Source organism: Podarcis gaigeae (genome assembly GCF_964106915.1).
Source record: "Podarcis gaigeae genome assembly, chromosome: 2".
NCBI lineage: Eukaryota > Metazoa > Chordata > Lepidosauria > Squamata > Lacertidae > Podarcis > Podarcis gaigeae.
Window position 1 is genome coordinate 28,197,429 of NC_139679.1, and position 12,405 is coordinate 28,209,833.

General features: G+C 44.3%; 1 protein-coding gene across 5 annotated transcripts in view; it reads right to left on the reverse strand.

Annotated features, from left to right (window-relative positions):
• SLC39A11 (solute carrier family 39 member 11) overlaps nt 1-6,772 on the reverse strand; it is a 257,070-nt gene extending 250,298 nt beyond the window's left edge. For 4 of the 5 annotated variants that reach the window (XM_083727731.1, XM_083727730.1, XM_083727728.1 and 1 more), the window contains exons 1-3: nt 6,665-6,772; nt 3,482-3,614; nt 2,866-2,904 (exon numbers count right to left, since the gene is read on the reverse strand). In XM_083727731.1, coding sequence (XP_083583857.1) covers nt 2,866-2,904; nt 3,482-3,589 — 147 coding nt within the window. In that variant the 5' untranslated portion in view covers nt 3,590-3,614; nt 6,665-6,772. The remainder of the gene's footprint in view (nt 1-2,865; nt 2,905-3,481; nt 3,615-6,664) is intronic. The other variant, XM_083727729.1, reaches the window with a different exon arrangement.
• Between the last annotated feature and the right edge of the window lie 5,633 nt (nt 6,773-12,405).

A 12,405-nucleotide genomic window follows, 5' to 3' on the forward strand; every position in this document is an offset into this window, starting at 1 on the left:
GAATGGGAGCTTGAAAAGATGCCCTGAGGCAGCATCTGTTACAAGGAAAATGATAAAGAGGCCAACAACAAACCACAATTCTGCCAGGAAATCGGGCTCAGCAGAGACCTCCTGCACAGATTTCTTGCTGCTGCTCCTTTCTGGGAGGCATCCTGAAATGTCATCTCAGATTCAGGGTGGAAGAATGATGGGACTGAAGAGCATCTGCTGTCTCATCAAGGAACACAAAGGCAGAAACAAGGCCAGCAATAGCAATGGAACTGCATACAATGAGGATGGCCAATCCTGGAAACCATATGGACCACATTGGAGGAGATCCTTCAAGTAGGTCTTCCTAGCCCAGCTTTGCCCAACCTGGTGACTTTCACATGTTTTGAACTACCATCCCCATCTGCTCAAGCCAGTAAGGCTGTGGAAGGTTGTTCTACACACCCACACACCCACACACTTACTCTGGATTAACATTTGCAGGAAGTGCTCTACTTTGGATGCCCCAGCTATCTGAGATATGTGTGAATGTTGACTAGATACAAAGACTTCTTGGCAGTGGTACCCAGAAGCTCTAAGCCTGAAAAGCATACGCAGGTAAGAAAAAGGAAGCGATTCAGCTCTGTGGGCTTCTCAAGGCTCAGAGAGACCAATGAACAGAAACCAAAACAACCAACCAAGAGGGTAGGAAGGAAAGGGGAACCCTCTGAGACCCTGGGGTAGTGGCGGTGATAGTGAAAAATGGAATAACTGGGGGTAGGTGGGTGGAGATGCAATGACAGCAATGGTGGGGTGCATGCAAGAGAGATAATAAAAAGGGAGAGCTCAAGAAAGAAGATGAGTATTCATCCAGTAAAACTTGAAATTGCTATTGTACGGGTTGTCCCCTGCAACAACCATCATCAGATCACATCCATCTCCTTTGACTGAACCATAACCATCACAGTTCTAGTGCTTTTCCATGGTACAAAAACAAGACACCAAGATATGGCCCCTTTTGGATCTTCTAGATTTTGACAAGGGGTCCCCTCAAAATCACCAGCAAATCATAGGTCAGCTGTGTCTACAGATGTATTATATAATTTGTTGGTGGTTTTTGTAACATACAGAAAATAGCATTCTTAGAGAAACCAAAGACTGGAACTGAGGGAAGTCGGAGGGTGGGGGGGGGTTCTGTGGGGGGAGGGAGGGGGAGGGAGGAAAAATGGGGGGGGGAACAAGGATGATATGTTTTTGGATAATATGTCTTGTTATAATTTTGAATAAAAAAAATTAAAAATATATATATAATTTGTTGGTGGTTTTGTTGTCATCTTATGAAGTTCCATGAGGATCTGTGAGTTGGATAAAACTTTCTGCATTGCTGGCAAGCACTGGATCTGTGATTTTATTTTATTTTTTACTGTGCTGTCTTTTCAAAGTAATTATTTTGTTCCTAGATTTTCCACTTAACAAAATTTTAGATGCAGCAGCTTGCAGCTCCATCTCCAGAGCTGGCTATATTTGCAATTATCATCTGGAAAAAATTATGGCATAACGAACAATTTTACATTCCAACTAAGTTATATGTAAGAGATTTCATGTTCTCAGAGTAATAGAAAATGTTTATGTTTGCCTCCTTGTTATGTCTCCAAAACTCTTTATTTGTTTATTTTTCAGGGTGAAAATGGAACGCATGCATTTGGTTTTTGTCATTTTTTAAATCAGGTTTCAACATTTCCATAAATTTTACATCCATGGAACGTTAAGTGGTGGCTCTGACACCACATCCACCTTGTTTTTTTTACAAACTGAAAATTCAATTTCCCCTCACAAATGTTTCTACAAGGAGAGGGGGGACCCAAGAGACCCAAATAAAAACCACAACTGCAGCTAAAGCAGTCTCCCTTGAGTTGTACCCAATGAAGTCATTGATACGATGTGATACGATACGATACGATAATCTTTATTGTCATTGTCTCATACAGAACAACGAAAATCTACACCAGACATTCAGAAATCAACAAGCGTGCTATCCTCAGCTATACCAGCCTGGTTAGCCCCCTAAAAACTCTGATACCCCATAATTACATACTATACTCCCATAGAGACTACCTTATGCTGCGTTTAAAACCAAAATTGCATTTGAATAGAAACTGTTTCTCAGGCAGCTAGTCCTAGTCTTTGTAACCCTGTACCTTCTTCCAGAAGGCAGAAGCTGAGAGAGATCATTTCCGGGGTGCACACTATCCTGCACTATCTCTGCAGCTTTCTTATGGTACCTGGAAGCATAGATTTGATCCAAGGTAGGGAGAGTGCACCCAATTATTCTCTCTGCAGTCTTTATAACCCTGAACAACATTGTTTTTTCACTGACCGTGCAGCTCCCAAACCACTCACAGAGACCTATTGGGACAAGGACTTCCACCTGTGCCACGAGACCTTAACTCCCTCTCCTCTCCCAATTCACCCCCTGAAATCTGCTTCAGAGGACTGGGGGAACCCCTGGGCCAGATATGAGGGTGATGGGGAGGGGAAGGCAAGACACACAGGAAGTCCCATCACACAGGCGGAAGCTACAGCACTAATGGGACAACTTTGTTGGCTATAACCCCCTTAACTTTGGAATAAAATTCAGTACAGGATAAATGCATTACCTGGCATCAGAGACAACATTACACCTGCTCTCCCCTCAGAAGTACCAACTCAAGACAGGGCATGATAAATGCTGCCCAAATTCTTCTGATATCTCACACAGATATAATTAGCCCTCAAGCAGTTATGCAAGAAACACTAATGCAAAAAGGCAGGCAAACGAAGCACCGTAGGTAGCCAAAGAGACAAGATCAGGACAGCATACAGAGCAAATTAAAAGAAACAAGGGTATGCTACACTTACCCCTGCAGCAAAACCCAGGCTGCCATCCAGGATCCGTCTCTGCAAATTAAAACAAAAGAACTTAGATCACTACAAGAGGCAAGGTATGGCAGCTTGTTGTGTAAGAGCAAGACGGAATACAGAGTTGGAGACCGAGCCACAGTTCAGCAAAGAACTTTGGCTAATGGACACAAACTTCCACCCAACTTGCAACATCCCTGTGAGGCAGCTCACCTGACAAGTGAGAAACTTAAACTAACAGCAACTTGTGTGTTTACTCAACAGGTTATTAGCCCAGGCCCCAGGCCTAATGCTCTAAATACACCTGTATATTCAAACAAAAAAAGAACAACGGCAGAAATAGCAGAAAGGTTTAAGTCAGGAACATACAGTAACAGTGTTAATTGGACTGCATCATCCAATTAATGTTCACATTGAGCAAAATTCAATTAAATGGTTGTGCTAGCAGGAGCCAGTACTGTTAGCACAATGAGGCCTTCCTCCTGCTCGCCCACTGGCTTGGATGTGGGGTCAGAAGATCCCCCAGAACAGGGTGCAGGGAGGGCAGAGAGGACATTCTTCCATCTGGCAAGCAGAAAGCTGCACCCTGAAAAACGAACTGAAGTACAAGACTCACCTGCCCGCTGGAGAAGATAAACACAAGTGCTGAGCCAGCAGCCGTCAATCCCCAAGTGAAGAACGTTCCTAGCAATGCTTGTGACACTGGACTGTAACCCAGTAACATACTGAGTGCTCCTGGATTTGATGACCTAGGACAGATGTAAAGCCAATGTAAAGGCAGCGTACTTTCGACATTGATGCTTCACCATTCAAAAAAAATTCTTTCCAATCAGATTTTCAGAGGTTCCACACACACCTATTGCTCTTATTACCAGAGACAGATGGATGGATGGATGGATGGATGGATGGATGGATGGATGGATAGATGGACAGATAGATGATATAATTTTCTTAATCAGATTTGCATTGCATTCTAAAGGTATTTTCCAGTGGATCTGAATAAGGGAGGTGCAATTTCAAGTGCCACTTCCCTCCCACAACCAGTTTGGGGCAGAACTCAGGCAAAGCTTTCTTCCAAGCATCAGTTCCCCCTTGTAAAACTGCAATATGTTTGCAACCCTGCACACAATAACAACGGAGCAAAAGTCCTTAGGATTGTACTGACCATCTTGAAAGGATTATTGTGAACTTAATGAAGATTACAGAACAAATCATTTCTAGCGCAGTCCTGCTCAAAAACAAGTCCCATCGCTTTCAAGCACGTATGAAGCCTTAATTTCATTCAGAATGAACAAAGCATCTACAATGATGTAATATTCTTCCATTTACAGAGTCTGTCCCCAGAGGTGGACAAATTTATACATATCCAACACAGCTTTTAATTCTGAACAGCCAAAACCAGAGGTATGCAGCATATCCTGCACATAATCCATAGAAACTCAAGGGAATGGTAAACTGTGCCTTATGCTGACTCTGCAATATTTCTGATCAAATGCCACAAAAATGAAAACTCCGGAAAAGGAACTGGAATAGCAAAGAAAAGATGCAGCCTCACACCCTTGCACTATACTTATGGCCTCCCTGTGTGGGGTTTATATACTGGAGGTGGCATGCTTTGTAATATTGACATACCTGGGGTGGGTGTTGACTTGGGGAGGGTGTGGATCTTTTAAATCCCCCCTCCCATTAAAGCAGTGGTGGCCAAACGTGGCCCTCCAGCTATTTTGGGGACTACAATTCCCATCATCCCTGACCACGGTTACTGTTAGCTAGGGATGATGAGAACTGTAGTCCAAAAACAGCTAGAGGGCCATGTTTGGCCAACACTGCATTAAAGTCAATGGGAGAGAAATGACTTGTACCAGGCCCATGGCTGGAGTCCATCTGTGTCATCATCAGCATGTGTCCTGATGCGAGTCCCTTGCCTTTGCTGCCTCAGAATGAGGCCGACTTTGGCCATTTCGCTGGTATTCCCCCCCCCCCCCCAGTGTAATACAGTTCAGGATTGCTCGAACCATCTCATGCCTAAAGCGAGACACAGCCTTTTTCACACAGGGGAGGCCCTCATCCCACACGCAAAGAGTGATTTGTTGGCAAAGCGTTCCGCTCCATCCAGTGCAGTTGCTGAGCATCAGGCCTTGCAGAACGTAATTCAGATTCATGGAGGTGAACCAGAGTCTCTCACTCAAATGCACTTTAACAACCCCATGGGGAAAGGGTTGGATGGAGATAAACATAAACATACATACATGCGCACACACACACACACACACACACCACATACACAGTGTTGTAAATTAGCCGGGCACCCGGCACGTCTTGTGACTGGCGCGGGTCCAGTTGCGATCACATGGAGATCTCTGGATGTCAGATTCGCAATTAACATCTCCATTTGGCAGGTCCCTCCAGCTTTCTTAAGAAGGGAAGCAGAAGAGCTTTTTTATTGCATGTTCATCCTTTTTTCTCCAAGGATAGCTCACTAGGCTCCTCAATTAATCCCCACAATGACACTGTCAGGTAGGTTAAGAGTGACTGGCCCAATTACTCGGCTCCCTAGTTTACTAAGAACAAAGTATGATGTGGAACATGCCACAAAGCTTCCTGATAAAATAAAATAAAAAAGACTGAGTGGTGTAGCACCCAACAACCATTTGTGTTCCTGCAACAAGTTTGTAGCTAATGTACACACACACACACACACACACACATATCATACCACTAGACCAGGGACAGTGGGGTGGGAAGAGAGCAGCTAAGTGCTCATCCAAAACATGTGTTCAGAGTTTGGGCACAGGTATGGGCGTAGCCACAGGACGCGGGTGGCGCTGTGGGTTAAACCACAGAGCCTGGACTTGCCGATCAGAAGGTCGGTGGTTCAAATCCCCGCGACAGGGTGAGCTCCCGTTGCTCGGTCCCTGCTCCTGCCAACCTAGCAGTTCGAAAGCACGTCAAAGTGCAAGTAGACAAATAGGTACTGCTCCGGCGGGAAGGTAAACGGCGTTTCCGTGTGCTGCTCTGGTTTGCCAGAAGCGGCTTAGCCATGCTGGCCACATGACCTACACACCTATACAGCTATACACCGGCTCCCTCGGCCAATAAAGCAAGATGAGCGCCGCAACCCCAGAGTCGGTCACGACTGGACCTAATGGTCAGGGGACCCATTACCTTTACCTTTATGGGCATAGCCAGGATTTTAGTTGATGGGGGCGCAAGCCTTTTGGGGGGAACCTCAGTTAGCTATGTATTTTTATTGATTTTTATTGATTTGGGGGAGGAGGAGGGACTGCCCCTCCCTGCCCTCCCCTCTTGGCTACGCCCATGGACCCACGTATGAAGTTCCTCTTTCCCTGATCCAGCGGGCAACTTAACTTCATAAAACTAGCAACTACGAGGAAGACTTGCGAAACTTGCAACCGCACTGGAGCTGTAAGTCCTGTTCTGCACAGTCTCCTTTCAGTTGTACGAGCACAGACCTACTGACATAACCTACCCAGAGTGCGAACTGCGCCTGAATGAATGAATGAGTCTGCTTGCCACCTTGCAAAATACAAAACCACCACCCCAAAAGGGGGGGGGGGAGACTCTTTTCATTAGATTTTTTATTTTTATTTTTTGCACAATCACGAATTGTTCTAATATGCACACCAAGGAATCTGATCCATAACACAGTTTAATCCGTTCGACATTCGTATTTAACTAAAAAAAGATTTCCTGGTTTAACTTCCTGGGTTTTACCAGTAAGCTGCTTTAAAGACCACTCCGTTATTTAGAAAAATATACGTAACGAGAATCAACTCACTGCACATGAACCACTTCTAGGACCGCGCAGGAGTTGCAAGTTATCGCAAGCGCTTCAATTCCGGCAGCCACTTCCGAGTTCCTCTGTACACGTGTCTCTCAAACAGGCGTGGCTCCGCCCACTATCCCCCCCTTCAGCCACTAGCAACGCGGCGCGGAGGTGCAGCGTGGATTCTGCGGTGCACGTCTTTTAGCTTTGGGAAAAGTGGAGCGGGCGGCCAAGCTTCTGTGAGTTCTGTGCGGTCGAGGATCGCGATAGGGCTGCGAAGTTCCCGCCGACTGCCAGCTTGCTTACACAGGGAGAGCTTGTTTGCTTTCCAAGGGCATTTGTTTTTATTGTAATTATTTGTATGTTGTGTGTGTGTTGGCGTGCGCGCACATACACACACACACACGTATATGTATATGATAGTTTTAATAGAAGATACATCTATAGAATAGTTTTCATTCTATCCATGTTTAATTGTTTTAAATGATTCTTTTTCTTTTCTTTTTTGAAGTTCATATTTTTATCTGTAAGCCTCCTTGAGTCCCATGGGGGGAAAGGTAGGGTATAAATAAATATATAATAATAATAATAGAATTGTAGAGTTGACTCATCTAGTCCAATCCCCTGCAATGCAGGAATCTCAGCTAAAGCATACATGACAGACAGCATTCGAAATTAGCAGGGCGCCAGGCGCATTTTGTGCCTAAATATTCTCCATTTGCAAGCACCTCCCAAAGTCTGAGTGCCATTTTTTCATTATTATTATTTTGCGCCTGGCTAGCACTCAAGGAGGGACATGGGTGGCGCTGTGGGTTAAAGCCTCAGCGCCTAGGGCTTGCCGATCGAAAGGTCAGTGGTTCGAATCCCCGCGGCGGGGTGCGCTCCCGTTGCTCGGTCCCAGCGCCTGCCAACCTAGCAGTTCGAAAGAACCCCCAGGTGCAAGTAGATAAATAGGGACCGCTTACTGGCGGGAAGGTAAACGGCGTTTCCGTTTGCTGCGCTGGCTCACCAGATGCAGCTTTGTCACGCTGGCCACGTGACCCGGAAGTGTCTCCGGACAGCGCTGGCCCCTGGCCTCTTAAGTGAGATGGGCGCACAACCCCAGAGTCTGTCAAGACTGGCCCGTACGGGCAGGGGTACCTTTACCTTTACCTTAGCACTCAAGGATTATTGAAATGTATGTGCTTTGAAGCCTCAAAGTATATGTTTAGGATAGACAATATGTTAAGGAGTTTAACAATAAAGAGTAGGGTGTTTCGAAAACTGAAGTTTGCTAACAATATTTTTATTGTAAACATCAAATTAAACATGTATTAATAATCTCAGTTAAAATGTGATATTAACAATGTGTCACTTATGTGAATTGTGTATTAGTTCATGCTTAGCAAAATAATAAAAAAGTGTTGCTGACGCCCCCCCCAAAATGGCGACTAGATATTGTTTTGGCACCCACAACCCAAGTCCCAGGAGCCATTTGAATCAAGAACTTGTCAAAAAGTTTGATTGTTATTTTTACACTTGAATCAAGGCAGTGGGGTTCTCCTTCACTAAACCTATAGGAATAAGTACAATATCCACTATTATTGCTGTAAGCTTTACATACTGTTGTTAGCAAACAGTTGTGTTTCATGGTCACTTGACCTCAGTACTTGCAACGATGGTTTCTCTATGTATCCATATGTAATGTGTGTGTTCGTACATATATTTATGCTTACAGACACATCCCAGCTCAGTAAACCATGTCATGCAGTTTGATGAAACTGACTACAGTTCATTAGACTGCTTTAAGGTACCATAAGAGTTGCCTTTTTGCTTCTGAAAATGGGACCTTCTCATGTGGCCAGTCTCCTCCAAAATCAAAGAATCTTAACATTCTATTGCTTTAAACAGTTTACTTAGGCAATTGTTATGAAACATCCATGCTTTTGCCATTATCTTACTTATTTATTTTGTTTATGAATTGCCTTTCATGAGGCATCCCAAAACAATTTACAGTGCAACGTACATAAAACAGTAGCATATGCAAAAACAGCTAAAGCAATTGCATTTATAAAAGCAATTACATTTTAAAAACTATAAATATATAAACAGTTTGAAACAACAACAGCACATTGAAACAATTCCAATTCCAACAAGAGGAACGCCAAATGGAACAAACTCAATAGGTGTGGCTTTGTTCAGCACTACATCACCAAACTAGTTAAATTTATTCACGCTGCGCTGATTTTTGAAAGCAGATATCAAGAGGGGAGGAAAAGTAACAGTCTTCCCTAGATCTCTTTTGGCTGCTATCACAAAGAAAACAGCAAGTTTTCTGACCCTCGTGAACTTGACTCACCTTGCTATAATTTTTGCTGTACACAAAGAGCTCTGTGGGACTGCGGCTGTTTATTTGAAAAAGAGCCATGGACCTCCCAGAATAAGCAACAATCTTTAAAAACTGCATTCCTGAGCATACTTAATCTGGAAGCAGGTCCAAAACTCTGTGGGATTCTCACTTATAAACATTCATCAGAAAGGCCAGTCCAAATCGGACAAGGAAGGGTGGAGGGTGGTGCAGAGAATTAACTGTGCTACTCTGTTAAGGTAAAAAAAAAAAAAAAAAAATCAGCAATGATTTAGAATCGCCTTTGGTTTTTCCCAAGACTCATTGGCAAAGGTACTTCATCTTCCTACCATAATTGTCTTGGCGTGTGCATGTTTCACAGCATTACCTGGTTCTGTTAGCAGGCGGCATTAATGGGCTGTCACTTAGCAGACTTATCGATTGCCCATTTGTTCACCATTAAGTGGAAGGTGGAATAGCTAGCCCTGGAGAGCCAATTGGTCTAGAGAGTCAATAGCACAGCTTGATAATTGGATATTTGTGGTGGTAACCGTAACATCCCTTTTGCCTGCAACTCATGGGATCCGGCTGTCAGCTCTAACCTAAACAAACTCAATGCCCCTTCAGGAGCAAACAGAAGCACAGATTTCTTGTATACCCATGCTGTTCCAGCTCCAAACATAAAAGGAGAGGCTGAAATGGCAACAAGAACTGAAGCACATGCCCGTTGGAAATCTAAGTTCACATCGCAAGCAGCTATTTCTATTTGCTGGATTAGTTTGTGAACAGAATGCAGGTAGCAGCCTCGGTCCAGTATACCTGAAGGAACGCCTCCACCCCCAGCGTTCAGCCCAGACATTGAGGTCCAGTTCCGAGGGCCTTCTGGCAGTTCCCTCACAGCGAGAAATGAAGTTACAGGGAACCAGGCAGAGGGCCTTCTCAGTATTGGTGCCCTCCCTGTGGAATGCCCTCCCATCAGATGTCAAGGAGATAAATAACTATACAACTTTTAGAAGACACCTGAAGGCAGCCCTGTCTCAAGAAGTTTTTAATGTTTGACATTTTATTATGTTTTATATGTTTTGGAAGCCGCCCAGAGTGGCTGGGTAATAATAATAATAATAATAATAATAATAATAATAATAATAAATTCAATTGAGAGCTTTTTAAGGGACTTAAGGGATAGTCAACATTGTGCTCTCTGGATGTTATTAGACTCCATCAGCCCCAGACAGCAAGGCTAATGGTCAGGGATGAGATTATTTGGAGTCTAATAACAAGTAGAGGATTGTTGGCCACCACTGGACTGAATTAAAGATGGCAAGGGTTGTGAGATTTTAACCCTTCTTGCTTGTGCAGTCAGTCCCCTTGTAGCTTTAACGCTGCCTCTGCAGCTCACATGTTAACAGAGCTGATGGAGGATGGAGGCAATTAAGAGTAGACATGGATCCAATAATCAGTTAGGGATATTTCAAATGGCCTTGACCTCACTCAAGGGGAATCAGCAATTGCAGTTAGTAAACATTTATTAAACATTTTAATAAACAACTGTTAGGACTTGTACAACTTGCAATTCACCAAGACGAAAAGAAAAGCCTTCCATGAACGTATGGTGGCTCATCAGCCATTTGATTAAAAACTAGTTTTGCTGCCTGGTTGACGCTGATAATGTTTGGAATTGTGGCAAGTGTGTGTGTGGTGGAGGTGGGGTTTAACTGTTTCCTTCCCCCTGCTGAAATCCTTTCTCTCAAAGTACTATCTGAGTTGGAATGAACTTCCCACACATCCTCAGATGTGCACGGGGGAACTTCAGAAAGAATTACCTTAGAACCACAGCAAGGGAGGAAAGGGTTAAGTTGCAAGCAGCTGCTGTGGTGCTGGTAATCAGTCCTCTCCAGTCCCCCAGGAAATGGCTGCACATTAAATGCAAAGAGGCACATGATTCCTAATTTGGCCCTGTGGCTACAAAACTGAAGGAAACGACATCATCAAGCACCTAACCAGGTCTTTTGCTACATTCTATTGCTTCAAACAGTTTATTTAGGCAATTGTTATGAAGTATCCAGAGGAGAACTATGTAGACCTTTTGTTACAGCAAATTAAAAAAAAAAGTTTGTTGTAATATTCAGTGCTAACAGAGTTGCTAGGGGACGCAGGTGGCGCTGTGGGTTAAAGCCTCAGCGCCTAGGACTTGCCGATCGAAAGGTCGGCGGTTCGAATCCCTGCGGCGGGGTGCGCTCCCGCTGCTCGGTCCCAGCGCCTGCCAACCTAGCAGTTCGAAAGCACCTCCGGGTGCAAGTAGATAAATAGGGACCGCTTACCAGCGGGAAGGTAAACGGCGTTTCCGTGTGCGGCTCTGGCTCGCCAGAGCAGCGATGTCACGCTGGCCACGTGACCCGGAAGTGTCTTCGGACAGCGCTGGCCCCTGGCCTCTTGAGTGAGATGGGCGCACAACCCCAGAGTCTGTCAAGACTGGCCTGTACGGGCAGGGGCACCTTTACCTTTACCTTTAACAGAGTTGCTGCATAAACATTTGGCTTGACTGGCTTGGGGGTGAGCATGGTACCATTCTGCTCCTTTGCCTTCAGGGACAGTCTGGCACACAGAAATTTAGCAGGAAAAGCTTTTTGCACAATTTATCTGCATTTCAGGAGCTGTTCCGGTTTCTGATTTGATCCCGGAATGTGCCGCTTTTCCTTAGGACGTCCCTATTTTCATCAGGGAAATGTTGGAGGGTATAGAGGTATGCAACCCCCTCCGAGCCAAGGAGATGAGTAACTATACAATCTTTAGAAGACATCTGAAGGCAGCCCTGTATAGGGAAGTTTTGTAATGTTTCATTATGCTTTTACATATGTTGGACGCTGCCCAGAATGGCTGAGGCAACCCAGTCAGATGAGCGGGGAATAAATAATACAATTATTACTATTATTATTATTATTATTATTATTATTATTGAATAGGACGTCCCTATTTTCACCAGAGAAATGTTGCGAGGGTATGTAAATTGATTCACCAGAGTCAAAGCCAACAAAATGTGTTATTTCAATTTCAATCAAACAAAATAATACAAATTTTATACATGCATGAGACCAGTAAGGAGGTTGAAGTGAACAAGCGGAGTCCTTCGGGCAGAGGACAAGTTGGCTACCCCATTTTATGTTGTGTTCCAGGAAATCAGCAATGGCGGATTCCACCCCCATCATTTTGCTCTGAGGGCCTTCTAGTGGTTCCCTCCCTATGAGAAGTGAGGTTACAAGGAGCCAGGCAGAGGGCCTTTTTGGTAGTGGTGCCCTCCTTGTGGAATGCCCCCCCCCACTAGATGTCAAGGAAATAAACAACTGTCTGACTTTTAGAAGACATAAGAAGGCAGCCCTGTTTAAGGAAATTTTTAATGATGGATGTTTTATGGTGCTTTTAATTCTGT